This window comes from Diorhabda carinulata, chromosome 9 (genome assembly GCF_026250575.1).
Source record: "Diorhabda carinulata isolate Delta chromosome 9, icDioCari1.1, whole genome shotgun sequence".
NCBI lineage: Eukaryota > Metazoa > Arthropoda > Insecta > Coleoptera > Chrysomelidae > Diorhabda > Diorhabda carinulata.
Window position 1 is genome coordinate 1465066 of NC_079468.1, and position 22532 is coordinate 1487597.

Below are 22532 nucleotides of genomic sequence, written 5' to 3' on the forward strand. Positions count from 1 at the left end.
TGTCAGTCTCGTTCTTCTATCTGCTCTCTTTGTACCAGCACGCATTTTTTTTTTTAATAAATAAAACGAGAAATATACATTCCACTATTTTTATCATAATAAATAAAAGTGCATCCTTAAACTAGCTACAATTAAATACTAATGGGATAATTAAACATTGATTTAAATGTATTTTCTAAAATGTATGGCTCTTTCACAAATTTTAAGCGAGGTTATTTATCCCCAGCCGCGTGCTGCTAGCATTGTTGCCAAGCTTCAATAATTGAGTTTCTAACATAGAATTTAATTTTGTTCGCAGTTACGTTATAGGACCTTTTTTCAAAGCAAATTAAAATTCATTTATAATATATTTTTGTTGTTTTTAAATAGTTTTTACGCTGAAATGGTTTTTCTCTTTGAAGATCAAATTCCGTAAGAACCGTTCCAGAATTACAAACCCGCCTCTAACTTTGGAACTGTTCAACACCACAAACCAAAGCCAATTTTTAAAAAAACGTAAACTCGATCAGAAAATTACCTAAATTAGTAAGAACTGCACATAAAAAATAAATCTACATACTTTTTTCTGAATGAAATAATGAAGTATTTTGTTATACAATTTATTTAAAAAAAGGGAGTAAAAAGCCGTAGAGTTGGCAACGCTGGTTGATAATATGCTAAGACAAATAAATACATTAATCATTCGAACAGGTAATACGACATATCGATTATTTGATTTTATCATAATCGATATTTTTTAATTCACTTTTTTTAACTGAAATTTAAATTCAGCTTAAATTCACTGAGATTTGGATTGTAAAATGAAAAAAATTATTTAAAGCGATATAAATGAATAATTCGAAGTGTTTGTGGTAAAATATTTATAATCTCATTCGGTATTTCTAACTGAGTCTCAGCGATTCCGTACTCGATATCCGTGTACCGACAACGCTAGAGATCTAGTTATCCTTGGCATTTCACTTTTATATTACCGTTTCGAAACTGAAAATCTCCCGACAATTGGGAGTGCATTCGACGCCGTTTAATAATAGATCGAGTTTTTATAGAAGGTTAAGAAATAAAAAAAAACGACCAACGCCTTCACTTTCGTTATTATTGAAATTGACTGTATACTTTGTCATGCTAGGCCTCGGAAAGTAAGATAAAGACAAAGAAATGTAATGTTTGCAACAACATAACCTCAAAATTTTTTATTTATACATATTCAAATTCATAACATATGACATCTCTTGTTCAGCTTCACTTTACAGCGTTGCCTATTTGTATGAGAAAACAGTATTATTATATTTCATTATATTTAACGATATTGTTTAATAGATTTCGCAAAATATAAATTGACTAACTATTTAAAAATTAGTAAACCATAATAAAAACGAATTGCTTGAAATTAGGTATTAGTTTTGGTTAAATATCTTACGAAATAACCTTAACTTATCAACTGTATTCTTGCTATTGGCAACATCGGTTTATAACTAGACATAATCTTTTTAAATTAAATATTTTTGACTCGAATATTTCGGCCACGTTCGCTTTACTTCGAGAATCATCGTCATGTTTGGGTATCCATAACACTTTCATAGACAAATTCTAATTGTGATATTTCGAAGTCTGTATTTACATTGACAAACTAGAATCAATTATTACGTGTAGATATTACCTACTGAATTTTAAATACAAAACATCTTTTTGTTAATTAATTAACGCCTTAAAAATAGTACAATAGAATAAATTATGTATATACGAGGGCGTTACTATATTCAATCTAGTAAATGTCATGTAACAAAGAAAAATGTACCCCAACAAGCGCTCGTTAAAAGGTAATATTTTATTGTCCGTTATTAAATGTCAAAAGATTACCACGTTAATTTTTATTAGAAACGCTACTCCAGGTTCAACTTATAACCGCCCATGCATGCATATAAATCCTTTGTCGGTCGAAATCCGCGTGCTGAACAATGACCTCCGGCTAAGGAGTGGAAATAATCTAACCTTGGGCTCGAGAAGAGTGGCCCTTGTTTGTTGGAGCAACACCCTAAACAACACGTGGGGGACAACGGGGCAATATTGATAAACGTTTCTTTTTTTAATTTCAATTTGATATTCGAATTCGTATTCTATGATGATTGATAATCAATCGATTGTGAACTCATCATTCATCAATCATGTCTTGTTAGCAATCGAATACACATGTCAAAAGTGGATAGTATGTTTGAGTATTTAATTCAGATTAGTTTCGAGTTGCGTTCGTTTAACTTAGTGCATAATTCGAGTGATTAGTGACGGCAATGTTGCAAAATGATACGTGCTTTATGAAACTAATGGTTTTGTGTATATATTATTAATTTAAGCGATGATTTTACTTATAAAGTATATCAAATGAAAACATAACGGATTTAATCACAGAACGTACTATTAATTACACTTTTATACGGGATAATAATGTTGGCTACACTACAAAATGTTTTGACAGATCGTCGGAATGATTGATAACTAACACGGATGTCTGTGTTTTAAGCCATGGGCGTAACATTTTTTTTTCTAAAGGTATTTTGTAAATATAATGTATTATTTTTTTGGAATAAAGTTATTTTAGAATTTGAAATACGATCAATCGTATACAAGGTTTATCAAAAAATTGAATTTTATTAAATCATTATCTGTATCTGAAGTTGTTATTGAGAAAAGTTAATTAGAATAGGAAAAATTCGTACTTGATAAAATTGTAATATTGAAAAATATGTGAAATAACCCGTGTCTCCCCGTTTATCGGCCTCCCCATCGAGAAGGACGTTTATTCACATCTCTCGTAACCGGTTGAGATTTTTTTTTTTATTCGAAATTGCCAGTTCTGCCAGTTACGCTGTAATCAGTTATTTATACCGCTGACTGCCAAATATAGCCAGGTATGTTTCTCCTTTTTAAAATGATGAGTATGGGTGTCGATAAAAAACTTTTCGACAGCATGACTCTGACGTATATAATGTCTAATTATGTAAAATTCTCGGAGATAACTGTTGATGGTGTAGTTTTTTATTTTTTTTTGACGTGTTTTCGATGATTCATACTGAAGATACATAATTGGAACTCGTCTTCATTTTAATGCAAATGTTATTATCAAACTAAATTGTATAATGTAAATGGGACGTTTCTCTATATAATATTGAAGACAATTTTTGACGAATTTAAAGAATGAATTGTAGGTTAAAAAATAAAATAAACAGTTATTAGAAGGTAGTGCATCACACCCAGATTCTCAGGCTGCATAATTGGATCCAAACTGTTGAAGAACGGTACGAATTTATGAAATTATAATATTTTCGTCGATTATTGATGATTTTGCATAATTTCGAATCATCAGATCGTTTAAAATCGGTAAAAATCGAGTCCAAAGTTTCCCTTACATCTATCTTGGTGTTCCTGGCAAGGATATTTGTACAAATTTATGAAATTATTGTATTTTCATTTATTTTTTTCAATATTATGCATTATTCTGAACAATTGGATCGTTTAAAATCGGTAAAACCGAGTCCAAGATTCAGTTACATGCTATCCTGTATCCCTGGCGCGGACATTGGTACGAATTTATGAAATTATTCTATTCACATCGAATATTGATGATTGTGCATTAACTTCGAATCATCAGATCATTTAAAATCGGTAAAAATCGAGTCCAAAGTTTCCCTTAATCTATCTTGGTGTTCCTGGCAAGGATATTTGTACAAATTTATGAAATTATTGTATTTTCATTTATTTTTTTCAATATTATGCATTATTCTGAACAATTAGATCGTTTAAAATCGGTAAAACCGAGTCCAAGATTCAGTTACATGCTATCCTGTATCCCTGGCGCGGACATTGGTACGAATTTATCAATTTATCCTATTCACATCGAATATTGATGATTGTGCATTAACTTCGAATCATCAGATCGTTTAAAATCGGTAAAAATCCAGTCCAAAGTTTCCCTTAATCTATCTTGGTGTTCCTGGCAAGGATATTTGTACAAATTTATGAAATTATTGTATTTTCATTTATTTTTTTCAATATTATGCATTATTCTGAACAATTAGATCGTTTAAAATCGGTAAAACCGAGTCCAAGATTCAGTTACATGCTATCCTGTATCCCTGGCGCGGACATTGGTACGAATTTATCAATTTATCCTATTCACATCGAATATTGATGATTGTGCATTAACTTCGAATCATCAGATCGTTTAAAATCGGTAAAAATCCAGTCCAAAGTTTCCCTTAATCTATCTTGGTGTTCCTGGCAAGGATATTTGTACAAATTTATGAAATTATTGTATTTTCATTTATTTTTTTCAATATTATGCATTATTCTGAACAATTAGATCGTTTAAAATCGGTAAAACCGAGTCCAAGATTCAGTTACATGCTATCCTGTATCCCTGGCGCGGACATTGGTACGAATTTATCAATTTATCCTATTCACATCGAATATTGATGATTGTGCATTAACTTCGAATCATCAGATCGTTTAAAATCGGTAAAAATCCAGTCCAAAGTTTCCCTTAATCTATCTTGGTGTTCCTGGCAAGGATATTTGTACAAATTTATGAAATTATTGTATTTTCATTTATTTTTTTCAATATTATGCATTATTCTGAACAATTAGATCGTTTAAAATCGGTAAAACCGAGTCCAAGATTCAGTTACATGCTATCCTGTATCCCTGGCGCGGACATTGGTACGAATTTATCAATTTATCCTATTCACATCGAATATTGATGATTGTGCATTAACTTCGAATCATCAGATCGTTTAAAATCGGTAAAAATCGAGTCCAAAGTTTCCCTTAATCTATCTTGGTGTTCCTGGCAAGGATATTTGTACAAATTTATGAAATTATTGTATTTTTATTCATTTTTTTTCAATATTATGCATTATTCTGAACAATTGGATCGTTTAAAATCGGTAAAACCGAGTCTAAGATTCAGTTACATGCTATCCTGTATGCCTGGCGCGGACATTGGTACGAATTTAAGAAATTATTCTATTCACATCGAATATTGATGATTGTGCATTAACTTCGAATCATCAGATCATTTAAAATCGGTAAAAATCGAGTCAAAAGTTTCCCTTACATGCTATGTTGGTGTTCCTGGCAAGGATATTTGTACAAATTTATTAAATTAATGTATTTTCCTCGATTATTGATATTAGTGCATTAATTTGAATCCACAGATCGTTTCATGGCGAACCTGACAAGGTTAATAATAGGAATTTATGAAATGATTGTATCAGTCGTTAAAAAATGATTAAAATTTCTAGTTAATTCTCTGATTTGAAATATTAGAATTATAAGAAAATAGAAAATGGTAACAATTAGACCCAAATTCGATGAAAAACACTATAATTATTATAATAATCATTTTCTACAGTCATAACTTTCTCTATATTAAGATAAAATTAGATATAAGTATAATTAAACTCATTTTTCAAGTCGATTTCGCTTATCCCACAAAAATAAAAACTAAATTCCGTCCGCGGTTATCCGTAAAAAAGACAAAGCAAGGTCGTCACAAGATCCAGTTTATTTAGATTTTTTTCATGTCAAACTAGTGAACGGAATATTTTCACGCGAAATCAAGATTACAGGATGTCTATTTTAATGAAAACATTAGACAGTATCTAAATGTATACACTATTCATCATAGAGATACTAAAGATAGAGACAATCCATAGCCTAATGAGAGAGAAAGAGACGAAAAACACTTGATTGTATTATAGTCCGACTCTCTATCTCTTTCGTACTCGTGGTTGACTTATATATTACATCTGTCATATATCTATGATATTCAAACGTAGCCGTGACGTGACAGTCACGTGTCCGATAAGTGACTTCAAATGCAACGTCAAAATTGTTCTAATCTGTATTTTATTATTGTGGATAATATTGTATTAGGAAACTTATCGGATAATCCTCGTATAACGTTGATTTATTTAATAAAATGTCGAAAATAGCCATTTATGTATCACGTAAAGGTACAGAACAGAAAATATTTATCTCGTGGGTAGAGGGATAAAAACATGATTTTTCATATTACAAAGTCAAAATGTGTTATTTCTGACATAGATTGATAGATATTTGTAAAAAAACTGTAGATTTATTTAGAAAAATTGCGTTTACAAGTTTATTTACATATATTTTGAAGGTTAGAAATAATAATTCTACGTTTTACTCGTTTCTTAGTTAACAAATTAGTCTTTTGTATTTTTAACTTAAAATTATGCCAAAATCGACCTTATGCAATTATTAAACTATCCTTACAAATTTTTTTTCCACTTAACATTATTCACTAGCTTGCAACGATTTAATATTATATAATGAGGAAAAAAACAATGAAATGAAATAAAAAATTTATGGAGCGTTTATTGGTGTACCTATAATAATTAATATCGAGTTAGAAGTAACCGAAATCGGTTAGATAATACTGATTTTATGGTAGCTCTGTTCGCGGTTGAGATCCCGAACTGTCATCAGAATCAGGCGCAGTGTGCGGTGTAAATAAAGCACGTTCGGGGTCTAAAGTTCTGTGTTCGTGGATCAGCGATAACTAATTTCATAAAAGCCTCAAAAGTGCGTAGAAAGTACAAAAAGTTCGTGAAATGGGAATTTCTTGTGGGTTTTCCGATAAAAACCTATGTCTCAATAAAAAATTCACAGGAATAAGTACCCGCCCTCGTATTTATTTAATTTTCAAACTATTCACGGGACAAACTGTATAAATTGATAAAGGCTTAGTGGACATATTAAAAAATGTCTGTGTATTAAAATTCAACAGGTTTTTACAAACAAAAATCAGTTTATAAAAAAGGAAGAAACGTTCTATTTATATATCTCGTTTTATAGCCTTGGAGCTATAATATATAGATATGTATACAGTTAATTTTTTAACCGACTGTCTACTATTTGCTAAAAAATCTCCGCACACGCAATAAAACGAAAGAAATTGATTGCTACAACACTTACTACAACCGACAAGCTCAAAACAACAAAAATTTATTAGAATTTATGTAGATTGTTATGGGGTAGGCGTTTCCAAACGCAGAGGCAGCAGCAAAACAAAAAAGGGATACGAAATAGTTTTATCTACAGTATTTCAATAAAATCACAAAAGTGTCACAAAAAACCTTACAACGTAGCAATAGATTAGAATGTTTTGATCTTTTCTTTTGTTGCTTATTTCTATTATTTTTAAAACAAATTTTGACGTAATGTGTGGCAGTATTGTGTAACTGTTGGGTTAAGATATCAACGTGCTTTGCCTTTAATTTAAAATAAATAAAAATTCGAATTCAAAAATTTTCTCACTTAATTCTCTTTGTTTTGGCTATCATCGTACCAGTGTTTTATCCCCTTGTGGTTACAAAATACTTATTATGAAGTTTGATAATGATTTATACTTACATCAAAGTGATTTAAATTGAAGTTGTAGTCGATTTCCTTTAGGCACGTGAATAAATGTAATTTCACACACTGAGACACTATACACCATTTATTAGTTTTAATACACATTTTATAATAGAAAAACAAATAAACACTAAACAATATCGTTAATTGCTCACACGCTCATCTTGTACTGACGTCAGTGCACCGCCATATTGGCAAGGAACATTTGAGCGGGAATTATTAACCGAAAATTTAAAAACTTGGTTTTATGTGTGATGATGATATAAAAAATTTTTTATAATAATTTTTGCATGTCAAATTAGAGTTATATATATATATTATAATATTTAAACAATTCCAAAATTTTATTCGAGAGACTAGTGCTTGTTGACATGAAAGAATCCCGCCAAAAATAAGTCTGAAATCTTATTAGCGCATGACAACTAATGCAGATGTATGGTAACAAAATATTATATAAAGACTGTCAGAAGATGCATTAAACATTATCTAATCCATATTTCGGAGTTGACTGTGGTATCTTCAGACGCGATTTTTTCACTAAAACGAGTTGTCTACATCTGATTACATCTAATGTGTGTCCATATAATAATTTATCTGTGTTTATGAGGAATATAGTGATTCTTGTTTTATTGAAGTGTATTTGTGTCTGTTCTATAATACGTAGGGGTAAGAAGTGCACTCTCTATGGAACGAAAATGTCTCTTAAATAGACTTTAAATAAAGATGATGTTGCTGTACCAGAAAATCAATTATATAATGTGTAAATATACATTTCAAGACGTTCTGGGGTTTGAGGAATCTTCTCACTATAAGACGTTGTCAAATTTAGTTAGGGTTGATGTAATCACGTTTTTTTTTTCAGCACAAGGACTGTACAAGAAACGAAAGGATGGGACGTATTCAGGGATCCTCCCAGAAAGGAAATTTCTGGTTCTATGGCCAATCAGAAATGTTTAGAAATCTCAGTGATAATACTCAAAGCTGTAGCTTATCTAGTGACTTTCATCATAGTTTTAGCTTCTGGTGTTATAGCGAAAGGAACGCTTTTGTTCATGGCGTCGCAACTTAGAGTAGATAAAGTTTTAGAATATTGTAATAAGGATTTAGGTGAGTTTAATTTTTTTTTTAATACTTAGAGTTGAATTAAAATTTTGAAATTTTTGATCCATCAATGCAATCTTGAATCAATTCACACTTTATTTCGAATTCTCATTAAGACTGTTGGAAAAAGTGAGAATTTAGGTCTGTTTGTTATTTGTTATTATATGAACGAATTTGCATGAAATTTTGCTTGAATTTTATAAAAACTAGCATCATCATTTCGTTTTAGGGAGAGAAAAACAATTCATAGTTAAATTACCGACACCAGAACGAGTGGTATGGATGTGGTGTCTGTTTTTCGCATACTGCATCCCCCAATTAGGAGCCCTGTTTCGTTCTACGAGAATGTGCTACTTCAAATCGTCGAAAAAACCGCAGTTTTCGCACTTTTTAATCATTTTCATTATGGAAACGGCCCACACGATCGGCGTAGCTATCTTAGTTTTTCATATTTTACCGGAAATAGACGTAGTTAAAGGAGCCATGTTAACTAACTGCCTTTGCTTCGTACCTGCCGTTCTAGGTAAGTCCAAGTAACGTGTATCCTATTGACTGCGCCGTATCTTCATAATACTTTGATATAAAAACTGAATATATCAACACTTTGACACAATTCATTTAGGAAAAACATGGAAAATCGTGGAAAAATGTTTGGAAATTATTATTTGATATTTTTCTGTCCCTTTTTAACATAAATAATATCGATTTACTCAGTAAATGATGTCTAATTCTGTAATTCCTATTGACTGCGCCATATCTTCATGAAAAGTTGATTTAAAATCGATTATATCGATATTTAGACATAATTCACGAAGGAAAATCGTGGAAAAATGTTTGGAAATTATTATTTGACATTTTTCTGTCCCTTTTTGACATAAATAATATCGATTTAGTCATTAAATGATGTCAAATACTGTAACTCCTATTGACTGCGCCATATCTTCATGATAATTTGATTTAAAATCGATTATATCGATATTTAGACATAATTCACGAAGGAAAATCGTGAAAAAATGTTTGGAAATTATTATTTGATATTTTTCTGTCCCTTTTTGACATAAATAATATCGATTTACTCAGTAAATGATGTCAAATACTGTAATTCCTATTGACTGCGCCATATCTTCAAGTTAAGTTGATTTAAAATCGATTATATCGATATTTAGACATAATTCACGAAGGAAAATCGTGGAAAAATGTTTGGAAATTATTATTTGACATTTTTCTGTCCCTTTTTGACATAAATAATATCGATTTAGTCATTAAATGATGTCAAATACTGTAACTCCTATTGACTGCGCCATATCTTCATGATAATTTGATTTAAAATCGATTATATCGATATTTAGACATAATTCACGAAGGAAAATCGTGGAAAAATGTTTGGAAATTATTATTTGATATTTTTCTGTCCCTTTTTGACATAAATAATATCGATTTACTCAGTAAATGATGTCAAATACTGTAATTCCTATTGACTGCGCCATATCTTCAAGTTAAGTTGATTTAAAATCGATTATATCGATATTTGGACATAATTCACGAAGGAAAATCGTGGAAAAATGTTTGGAAATTATTATTTGACATTTTTCTGTCCCTTTTTGACATAAATAATATCGATTTAGTCATTAAATGATGTCAAATACTGTAACTCCTATTGACTGCGCCATATCTTCATGATAATTTGATTTAAAATCGATTATATCGATATTTAGACACAATTCACGAAGGAAAATCGTGGAAAAATGTTTGGAAATTATTATTTGACATTTTTCTGTCCCTTTTTGACATAAATAATATCGATTTAGTCATTAAATGATGTCAAATACTGTAACTCCTATTGACTGCGCCATATCTTCATGATAATTTGATTTAAAATCGATTATATCGATATTTAGACAAAATTCACGAAGGAAAATCGTGAAAAATTGTTTTGAAACTATTATTTGATATTTTTCTGTCCCTTTTTGACATAAATAATATCGATTTACTCAGTAAATGATGTCAAATACTGTAATTCCTATTGACTGCGCCATATCTTCAAGTTAAGTTGATTTAAAATCGATTATATCGATATTTAGACATAATTCACGAAGGAAAATCGTGGAAAAATGTTTGGAAATTATTATTTGACATTTTTCTGTCCCTTTTTGACATAAATAATATCGATTTATTTAGTAAATGATGTCAAATACTGTAATTCCTATTGACTGCACCATATCTTCATGAAAAGTTGATGTAAAATCGATTATATCGATATTTAGACACAATTCACGAATGAAAATCGTGGAAAATTGTTTCGAAACTATTATTTGATATTTTTCTGTCCCTTTTTGACATAAATAATATCGATTTACTCAGTAAATGATGTCAAATACTGTAATTCCTATTGACTGCGCCATATCTTCAAGTTAAGTTGATTTAAAATCGATTATATCGATATTTGGACATAATTCACGAAGGAAAATCGTGGAAAAATGTTTGGAAATTATTATTTGACATTTTTCTGTCCCTTTTTGACATAAATAATATCGATTTAGTCATTAAATGATGTCAAATACTGTAACTCCTATTGACTGCGCCATATCTTCATGATAATTTGATTTAAAATCGATTATATCGATATTTAGACACAATTCACGAAGGAAAATCGTGGAAAAATGTTTGGAAATTATTATTTGACATTTTTCTGTCCCTTTTTGACATAAATAATATCGATTTAGTCATTAAATGATGTCAAATACTGTAACTCCTATTGACTGCACCATATCTTCATGAAAAGTTGATGTAAAATCGATTATATCGATATTTAGACACAATTCACGAATGAAAATCGTGGAAAATTGTTTCGAAACTATTATTTGATATTTTTCTGTCCCTTTTTGACATAAATAATATCGATTTACTCAGTAAATGATGTCTAATTCTGTAATTCCTATTGACTGCGCCATATCTTCATGAAAAGTTGATTTAAAATCGATTATATCGATATTTAGACACAATTCACGAAGGAAAATCGTGGAAAAATGTTTGGAAATTATTATTTGATATTTTTCTGTCCCTTTTTGACATAAATAATATCGATTTACTCAGTAAATGATGTCTAATTCTGTAATTCCTATTGACTGCGCCATATCTTCATGATAATTTAATTTAAAATCGATTATATCGATATTTAGACACAATTCACGAAGGAAAATCGTGGAAAAATGTTTGGAAATTATTATTTGATATTTTTCTGTCCCTTTTTGACATAAATAATATCGATTTACTCAGTAAATGATGTCTAATTCTGTAATTCCTATTGACTGCGCCATATCTTCATGAAAAGTTGATTTAAAATCGATTATATCGATATTTAGACACAATTCACGAAGGAAAATCGTGGAAAAATGTTTGGAAATTATTATTTGATATTTTTCTGTCCCTTTTTGACATAAATAATATCGATTTACTCAGTAAATGATGTCTAATTCTGGAATTCCTATTGACTGCGCCATATCTTCATGATAATTTAATTTAAAATCGATTATATCGATATTTAGACACAATTCACGAAGGAAAATCGTGGAAAAATGTTTGGAAATTATTATTTGATATTTTTCTGTCCCTTTTTGACATAAATAATATCGATTTATTTAGTAAATGATGTCTAATTCTGGAATTCCTATTAACTGCGCCATATCTTCATGAAAAGTTGATTTAAAATCGATTATATCGATATTTAGACACAATTCACGAAGGAAAATCGTGAAAAATTGTTTCGAAACTATTATTTGATATTTTTCTGTCCCTTTTTGACATAAATAATATCGATTTATTTAGTAAATGATGTCAAATACTGTAATTCCTATTGACTGCGCCATATCTTCATGAAAAGTTGATGTAAAATCGATTATATCGATATTTAGACACAATTCACGAATGAAAATCGTGGAAAATTGTTTCGAAAGTGTTATTTGACATTTTTCTGTCCCTTTTTGACATAAATAATATCGATTTATTTAGTAAATGATGTCAAATACTGTAATTCCTATTGACTGCGCCATATCTTCAAGTTAAGTTGATTTAAAATCGATTATATCGATATTTAGACATAATTCACGAAGGAAAATCGTGGAAAAATGTTTGGAAATTATTATTTGACATTTTTCTGTCCCTTTTTGACATAAATAATATCGATTTAGTCATTAAATGATGTCAAATACTGTAACTCCTATTGACTGCGCCATATCTTCATGATAATTTGATTTAAAATCGATTATATCGATATTTAGACACAATTCACGAATGAAAATCGTGGAAAATTGTTTCGAAAGTGTTATTTGACATTTTTCTGTCCCTTTTTGACATAAATAATATCGATTTATTTAGTAAATGATGTCAAATACTGTAATTCCTATTGACTGCACCATATCTTCATGAAAAGTTGATGTAAAATCGATTATATCGATATTTAGACACAATTCACGAATGAAAATCGTGGAAAATTGTTTCGAAACTATTATTTGATATTTTTCTGTCCCTTTTTGACATAAATAATATCGATTTACTCAGTAAATGATGTCTAATTCTGGAATTCCTATTGACTGCGCCATATCTTCATGAAAAGTTGATTTAAAATCGATTATATCGATATTTAGACACAATTCACGAAGGAAAATCGTGAAAAATTGTTTCGAAACTATTATTTGATATTTTTCTGTCCCTTTTTGACATAAATAATATCGATTTACTCAGTAAATGATGTCTAATTCTGGAATTCCTATTGACTGCGCCATATCTTCATGAAAAGTTGATGTAAAATCGATTATATCGATATTTAGACACAATTCACGAATGAAAATCGTGGAAAATTGTTTTGAAACTATTATTTGATATTTTTCTGTCCCTTTTTGACATAAATAATATCGATTTATTTAGTAAATGATGTCAAATACTGTAATTCCTATTGACTGCACCATATCTTCATGAAAAGTTGATGTAAAATCGATTATATCGATATTTAGACACAATTCACGAATGAAAATCGTGGAAAATTGTTTCGAAAGTGTTATTTGACATTTTTCTGTCCCTTTTTGACATAAATAATATCGATTTATTTAGTAAATGATGTCAAATACTGTAATTCCTATTGACTGCACCATATCTTCATGAAAAGTTGATGTAAAATCGATTATATCGATATTTAGACACAATTCACGAAGGAAAATCGTGGAAAATTGTTTCGAAAGTGTTATTTGACATTTTTCTGTCCCTTTTTGACATAAATAATATTGATTTACTCAGTAAATGATGTCTAATACTGTAATTCCTATTGACTGCACCATATCTTCATGAAAAGTTGATGTAAAATCGATTATATCGATATTTAGACACAATTCACGAAGGAAAATCGTGGAAAATTGTTTCGAAAGTGTTATTTGACATTTTTCTGTCCCTTTTTGACATAAATAATATCGATTTATTTAGTAAATGATGTCAAATACTGTAATTCCTATTGACTGCACCATATCTTCATGAAAAGTTGATGTAAAATCGATTATATCGATATTTAGACACAATTCACGAATGAAAATCGTGGAAAATTGTTTCGAAAGTGTTATTTGACATTTTTCTGTCCCTTTTTGACATAAATAATATCGATTTATTTAGTAAATGATGTCAAATACTGTAATTCCTATTGACTGCACCATATCTTCATGAAAAGTTGATGTAAAATCGATTATATCGATATTTAGACACAATTCACGAATGAAAATCGTGGAAAATTGTTTCGAAAGTGTTATTTGACATTTTTCTGTCCCTTTTTGACATAAATAATATCGATTTATTTAGTAAATGATGTCAAATACTGTAATTCCTATTGACTGCACCATATCTTCATGAAAAGTTGATGTAAAATCGATTATATCGATATTTAGACACAATTCACGAATGAAAATCGTGGAAAATTGTTTCGAAACTATTATTTGATATTTTTCTGTCCCTTTTTGACATAAATAATATTGATTTACTCAGTAAATGATGTCTAATTCTGGAATTCCTATTGACTGCGCCATATCTTCATGAAAAGTTGATTTAAAATCGATTATATCGATATTTAGACACAATTCACGAAGGAAAATCGTGAAAAATTGTTCCGAAACTATTATTTGATATTTTTCTGTCCCTTTTTGACATAAATAATATCGATTTATTTAGTAAATGATGTCAAATACTGTAATTCCTATTGACTGCACCATATCTTCATGAAAAGTTGATGTAAAATCGATTATATCGATATTTAGACACAATTCACGAATGAAAATCGTGGAAAATTGTTTCGAAACTATTATTTGATATTTTTCTGTCCCTTTTTGACATAAATAATATCGATTTACTCAGTAAATGATGTCTAATTCTGGAATTCCTATTGACTGCGCCATATCTTCATGAAAAGTTGATTTAAAATCGATTATATCGATATTTAGACACAATTCACGAAGGAAAATCGTGAAAAATTGTTTCGAAACTATTATTTGATATTTTTCTGTCCTTTTTTGACATAAATAATATCGATTTATTTAGTAAATGATGTCAAATACTGTAATTCCTATTGACTGCGCCATATCTTCATGAAAAGTTGATGTAAAATCGATTATATCGATATTTAGACATAATTCACGAAGGAAAATCGTGGAAAAATGTTTGGAAATTATTATTTGACATTTTTCTGTCCCTTTTTGACATAAATAATATCGATTTACTCAGTAAATGATGTCTAATTCTGTAATTCCTATTGACTGCGCCATATCTTCATGATAATTTGATTTAAAATCGATTGTATCGATATTTAGACACAATTCACGAAGGAAAATCGTGAAAAATTGTTTCGAAACTATTATTTGACATTTTTCTGTCCCTTTTTGACATAAATAATATCGATTTAGTCATTAAATGATGTCAAATACTGTAACTCCTATTGACTGCGCCATATCTTCATGATAATTTGATTTAAAATCGATTATATCGATATTTAGACACAATTCACGAAGGAAAATCGTGAAAAATTGTTTCGAAACTATTATTTGACATTTTTCTGTCCCTTTTTGACATAAATAATATCGATTTAGTCATTAAATGATGTCAAATACTGTAACTCCTATTGACTGCGCCATATCTTCATGATAATTTGATTTAAAATCGATTATATCGATATTTAGACAAAATTCACGAAGGAAAATCGTGAAAAATTGTTTTGAAACTATTATTTGACATTTTTCTGTCCCTTTTTGACATAAATAATATCGATTTACTCAGTAAATGATGTCTAATTCTGTAATTCCTATTGACTGCGCCATATCTTCATGAAAAGTTGATTTAAAATCGATTATATCGATATTTAGACATAATTCACGAAGGAAAATCGTGGAAAAATGTTTGGAAATTATTATTTGATATTTTTCTGTCCCTTTTTGACATAAATAATATCGATTTACTCAGTAAATGATGTCGAATACTGTAATTCCTATTGACTGCGCCATATCTTCATGAAAAGTTGATGTAAAATCGATTATATCGATATTTAGACATAATTCACGAAGGAAAATCGTGGAAAAATGTTTTGAAACTATTATTTGATATTTTTCTGTCCCTTTTTGACATAAATAATATCGATTTATTTAGTAAATGATGTCAAATACTGTAATTCCTATTGACTGCGCCATATCTTCATGAAAAGTTGATGTAAAATCGATTATATCGATATTTAGACATAATTCACGAAGGAAAATCGTGGAAAAATGTTTGGAAATTATTATTTGATATTTTTCTGTCCCTTTTTGACATAAATAATATCGATTTACTCAGTAAATGATGTCGAATACTGTAATTCCTATTGACTGCGCCATATCTTCATGAAAAGTTGATTTAAAATCGATTATATCGATATTTAGACATAATTCACGAAGGAAAATCGTGGAAAAATGTTTGGAAATTATTATTTGATATTTTTCTGTCCCTTTTTGACATAAATAATATCGATTTATTTAGTAAATGATGTCAAATACTGTAATTCCTATTGACTGCGCCATATCTTCATGAAAAGTTGATGTAAAATCGATTATATCGATATTTAGACATAATTCACGAAGGAAAATCGTGGAAAAATGTTTGGAAATTATTATTTGATATTTTTCTGTCCCTTTTTGACATAAATAATATCGATTTACTCAGTAAATGATGTCGAATACTGTAATTCCTATTGACTGCGCCATATCTTCATGAAAAGTTGATGTAAAATCGATTATATCGATATTTAGACATAATTCACGAAGGAAAATCGTGGAAAAATGTTTTGAAACTATTATTTGATATTTTTCTGTCCCTTTTTGACATAAATAATATCGATTTATTTAGTAAATGATGTCAAATACTGTAATTCCTATTGACTGCGCCATATCTTCATATCTTCATTATCAATAAGTCCCGAACTTATCGATTCGATATCGTATCATTAATCCCATTATTTCGCAGGTTTACTTTCTAGAAATAACAAAGAATCTCAAAGGTACCTCAAAGTATTGATAGATCTCGTCGCGATATCTGCCCAAGCCACCGGGTTCATCGTTTGGCCCATAATGGAAGGACGACCCGATCTGTGGATCATACCGATTGCCATCTTTCTAGTATCCATGGGTTGGTGGGAGAATTACATTTCCAAAAACAGTCCGATTCCTTTCATAAAAAAATTGGGCAAAATCAGGGAGCAGTACGATCAAACCAGATATTTCACTTACATGTTTATATCGGTTTGGAAGATTATTTGTTTCTTCGTTACCATATTGTTCGTTATACTGGCCAGAGAAGGAGAAATTGGCTTCTTCTTCACGGAGTTTTCAGAAGGATGGGGAGCTCACCCTATCACTATATTAGAGGTAAGTGCTACTTAAACTTTAGTGGGAGGAGGGGGGGGTTTGTTGGAGTAGGCAATGATATAGGAACAGCTCCTCTGCAGAGCTGGGGTTGTGTTCGCTTATTCCTGAAGGTGGAAAAGTGCCGGGTCCATAACCTCTTCGGGTGTTTGGACTGTTCCAAAGCGTGGGAGCTCGCAATGTCTTGGCGGAGAATGATTCGTCGTCATCTACGATCGGTTTCCGTCGACACTTCTGGCAAAACCATTCAGAATCGACCTTTCTACGTTGCTCCAATGGAACGGTGACCAAATGTCCGAAGAAACAACCGACCATTTGCTACGAACAACTTTTGTTGTATTGGGATGTTGAAAGACCCATAGTTAGGTTTCGGGTTCATATGCACCCTTATTTCTTCACACCAATCGACCATTCGAGCGTTTTTTTTTAACCCAAATTATAATTGAATTGAATGTCGATCGATATTTGATAAAAAAACTTACGAAAAATCGTGATAATTTTCGTTTTTCGCTTGTACTTCCTAGTTACATCATTATATTCATCTTGTCTTCGTTCCAGTTGATAATTGGTAATGACAACAATTTTATTTACAAAAAAAATGGATCCGACACAATATTACGGTATAAATCAAATAAATTCCGTCAAATTAATACGATTTTTGATAGTTGCGATGATTGTATTACCTTCTCTAACTCTAATTACATCACGACAACGCCGTGGCATACTGATCAAGTCCTTTTAGTCCAATTTTCTCATTAACACATCTCGCAGTGCATGGAAGATGATTGGGTATCAAATCCGTGGATCTTACTTTCATCTTGTCTTCGTTCCAGTTGATAATTGGTAATGACAACAATTTTATTTACAAAAAAAATGGATCCGACACAATATTACGGTATAAATCAAATAAATTCCGTCAAATTAATACGATTTTTGATAGTTGCGATGATTGTATTACCTTCTCTAACTCTAATTACATCACGACAACGCCGTGGCATACTGATCAAGTCCTTTTAGTCCAATTTTCTCATTAACACATCTCGCAGTGCATCGAAGATGATTGGGTATCAAATCCGTGGATCTTACTTTCATCTTGTCTTCGTTCCAGTTGATAATTGGTAATGACAACAATTTTATTTACAATAAAAATGGATCCGACACAATATTACGGTATAAATCAAATAAATTCCGTCAAATTAATACGATTTTTGATAGTTGCGATGATTGTATTACCTTCTCTAACTCTAATTACATCACGACAACGCCGTGGCATACTGATCAAGTCCTTTTAGTCCAATTTTCTCATTAACACATCTCGCAGTGCATGGAAGATGATTGGGTATCAAATCCGTGGATCTTACTTTCATCTTGTCTTCGTTCCAGTTGATAATTGGTAATGACAACAATTTTATTTACAATAAAAATAGATCCGACACAATATTACGGTATAAATCAAATAAATTCCGTCAAATTAATACGATTTTTGATAGTTGCGATGATTGTATTACCTTCTCTAACTCTAATTACATCACGACAACGTCGTGGCGTACTGATCAAGTCCTTTTAGTCCAATTTTCTCATTAACACATCTCGCAGTGCATGGAAGATGATTGGGTATCAAATCCGTGGATCTTACTTTCATCTTGTCTTCGTTCCAGTTGATAATTGGTAATGACAACAATTTTATTTACAATAAAAATGGATCCGACACAATATTACGGTATAAATCAAATAAATTCCGTCAAATTAATACGATTTTTGATAGTTGCGATGATTGTATTACCTCCTCTAGCTCTAATTACATCACGACAACGCCGTGGCATACTGATCAAGTCCTTTTAGTCCAATTTTCTCTTTAAAACATAACGCAGTGCATGGAAGATGATTGGGTATCAAATCCTTGGATCTTACTTTCATCTTGTCTTCGTTCCAGTTGATAATTGGTAATGACAACAATTTTGTTTTTCCAGATCAAACCAGTACTGGGCGGTACTTCTTTACCGGATATATCCGAGATAATACCAACCGGCGACGACACTGTGATCCAATCCAACGACATGACCCCAATCTACGTTTTGCTCATCAACGTCTGCGCGTCATATTTAGCATACATTTTCGGAAAATTCGCTTGCAAAATCATGATACAAGGTTTTTCTTACGCGTTTCCGGTGAATCTAACAATACCGGTATCCATATCTTTACTGATAACGGCTTGCGGGTTACGGAACGGGGATCCGTGCTTCTTCCACGAAACCATCCCCGATTATTTGTTCTTCGAATCGCCCCCGGCGGTGTTCCTCAACGATTTCATATCCCACCAGCACGCTTGGGTGTGGTTGCTGTGGCTGCTGTCCCAAACTTGGGTCACCATCCATATTTGGACCCCGAAATGCGAACGTTTAGCCAGAACCGAAAAACTGCAAATCGTTCCGATGTACGACGGTGAGTTAGGCATTTTTTCGCGTGGTTAAATCGTGATTGTGATGATGATTCACTTCCAGGTTTCCTGATCGATCAAAGTTTGGGCTTGAATCGACGTCGGGACGACGGATCCGACGTCAAACCGGAAGATCTCGATGAAATACAAAAGGAAAAAGCCGACGAATACTACGAGACTATTTCTAATCACACGGACGGTTCGTCTCCGAAGAATATCAAAAATTCCGATCACATAACGAGGATTTACGCATGCGCCACCATGTGGCACGAAACCAAAGACGAAATGATGGAGTTTCTCAAGTCTATACTCAGGCTAGACGAAGATCAATCCGCCAGAAGGGTTGCGCAGAAGTACTTGAGAGTCGTCGATCCCGATTATTACGAATTTGAAAGTAAAAAAAATAATTTTTTTTGTATGTAAAATGTTGTCTCGATAATATTTTTATTTCAGCTCATATTTTCTTCGACGATGCTTTCGAAATATCTGATCACAACGACGATGATACTCAAGTGAATCGATTCGTTAAACTGTTGATAGCTACTATCGACGAAGCCGCTTCCGACGTCCACCAGACGCACATACGAGTCCGACCTCCGAAGAAGATCCCCACTCCTTATGGGGGTAGATTGATTTGGCAGTTACCCGGGAAAACTAAGATGATAGCTCACTTGAAGGATAAAATGAAAATCAGACACAGGAAGAGATGGTCGCAGGTAAAAATTGCTTCAATTTTTATTTTTTTTTATAATAGTCCGGTCAAATCGGACCAAATAATAAGAGAGAAGCTACGTGAATTCCCACCGAGCTGAAAATCGGCGAAATTCTTGAAAATATAATTAAAAACGAAATTTGAAAGCACCCCATCATTCGCGTGTATGGGAAAAATTTTATTCAAGGTCAAATGTCAAAAAAATGAGTTTTTCGCAATTTTCAGCAAAACGGTGAGTTTATCAAAAAAATATTTCAGACAAAAATTGTAGATCGTGAAATTATCTACAAAAAACGTATCGGTACTTTTTTTCCTACAAGCTACCGTTTCTGAGATATAGCGATTCAAAAAGTTTTAAAAGTTATAATCTGGTCAATTCAGACATTTGAAGTTACATAAATTCTCATCAAGCTGAAAATCAGTAAAATTGTTTCAAATACAATTAAAAATAAAATTTTAATGTTTCCCATCATTTGCGTGTATAGAAAAAATTCTATTCAAGGTCAAATGTCACAAAAATGAGTTTTTCGCGATTTTCCACAAAATGGTATATTTTATCGTAAAAATACCTCGGACAAAAATTGTAGATCGTGAAATTATCTACAAAAAACGTATCGATACTTTTTTTTCTACGAGCCACCGTTTCTGAGATATGGCGATTCAAAAAGTTTGAAACGTAGTAATATGCACAAGTTTCCACGCCATCTATGAGGTAATATGGTAAACGCGTTTTTCAACGAGGATTTCTAGCCTATAAATGAACAGAAACATATTAAGGACCTTCGTGGTAGACGTAGATCTGCGGGAATCACAGAGTTTGTTTTCTCGTGTGTTTTTAGTGGATTTCTAACCTAAAAATGTTAGGAAACTTCTTAAAGTAGACTCAAATTTGAAGGTTTTGTTATAAAAACTACAGAATTCGGTTTATTATGTGTCTTAAGAGGATTTCTAACCTATAAATGAATATAAAACTTCTCTGGTAAACTACATTCTAACTTCTAACCAGATTTCTGACCAAAACATGTTAAGGAACCTTCGTGGTGGACTCGATTTAACAGTTTCACTATAAGAATCACTAAATTTATTTCTCTTTGTGTACTGAAAAAATTTTTATCCTAAAAATATTAAGAAACAACTCTAATAGACTCAGATCTAGTGGTTATAACCTAGAATTGGATAGAATCATATATAGAAGCTTCAAACTTAGTGGTGGGACTATAAAAACTTCATATTGTGTTATTTAGATGTGTAACTAAAGGAGTTCTAACCTAGAAATCTCTCTAGTAGACGTAGATCTATGATATCACTATATAACTTCACAATTTGTTTCCTAGATGGATAATAAAACGTATTCTAACCTAGAAATGAACGGAAACCTTTCTAGTATGTTCAGATCTAGGGATATAACCATTAAAAACGTAAAATTTGTCTACTAAAAAGATTTCTAACCTATAAAAGTGAACAAACCTTCTTTTTAAACTCATATTAATATGAAAAACATTTAGTTTGTTAATTGTATGATCAAAATGTTTCCTAGAAGCAGAATAAACCTCCCGCGTAAAATAATTCCGGCGGGAAAAACCTACTTGGCGGGTATCTTCGCATTTTTCCCGCCGGAATTATTTTCTAGGACTCATTTATTTTACAGAATTGCATGAAAAATGTATTTTCAAATTTTTACTCGGTTATTTAAACCGATTTTCTATCTAAATAAACAAAACTAACACGAAATATTTTCTAGGTTATGTATATGTACTACCTACTCGGACATAGACTAATGGAGCTGCCGATATCCGTAGATAGAAAAGCTACAATTGCAGAAAACACTTACCTACTAACCTTAGACGGTGACATCGACTTCCAACCATCGGCAGTACTACTTCTCATAGATTTAATGAAGAAAAACAAAAATTTAGGTAAAAAAAATAAC

At 31.1% G+C, this 22532-nt stretch overlaps 1 protein-coding gene across 3 annotated transcripts in view; it reads left to right on the plus strand.

The window, feature by feature from the left end:
• LOC130898198 (chitin synthase chs-2) overlaps positions 1 to 22532 on the plus strand; it is a 53503-nt gene that overhangs the window by 23249 nt on the left and 7722 nt on the right. For 2 of the 3 annotated variants that reach the window (XM_057807297.1, XM_057807296.1), the window contains exons 3-9: positions 8300 to 8544; positions 8768 to 9061; positions 17056 to 17456; positions 19424 to 19895; positions 19955 to 20284; positions 20344 to 20606; positions 22344 to 22518. In XM_057807297.1, coding sequence (XP_057663280.1) covers positions 8300 to 8544; positions 8768 to 9061; positions 17056 to 17456; positions 19424 to 19895; positions 19955 to 20284; positions 20344 to 20606; positions 22344 to 22518 — 2180 coding nt within the window. Of the gene's footprint in view, positions 1 to 2419; positions 2545 to 8299; positions 8545 to 8767; positions 9062 to 17055; positions 17457 to 19423; positions 19896 to 19954; positions 20285 to 20343; positions 20607 to 22343; positions 22519 to 22532 lie in introns of those variants that run through there. The other variant, XM_057807298.1, reaches the window with a different exon arrangement.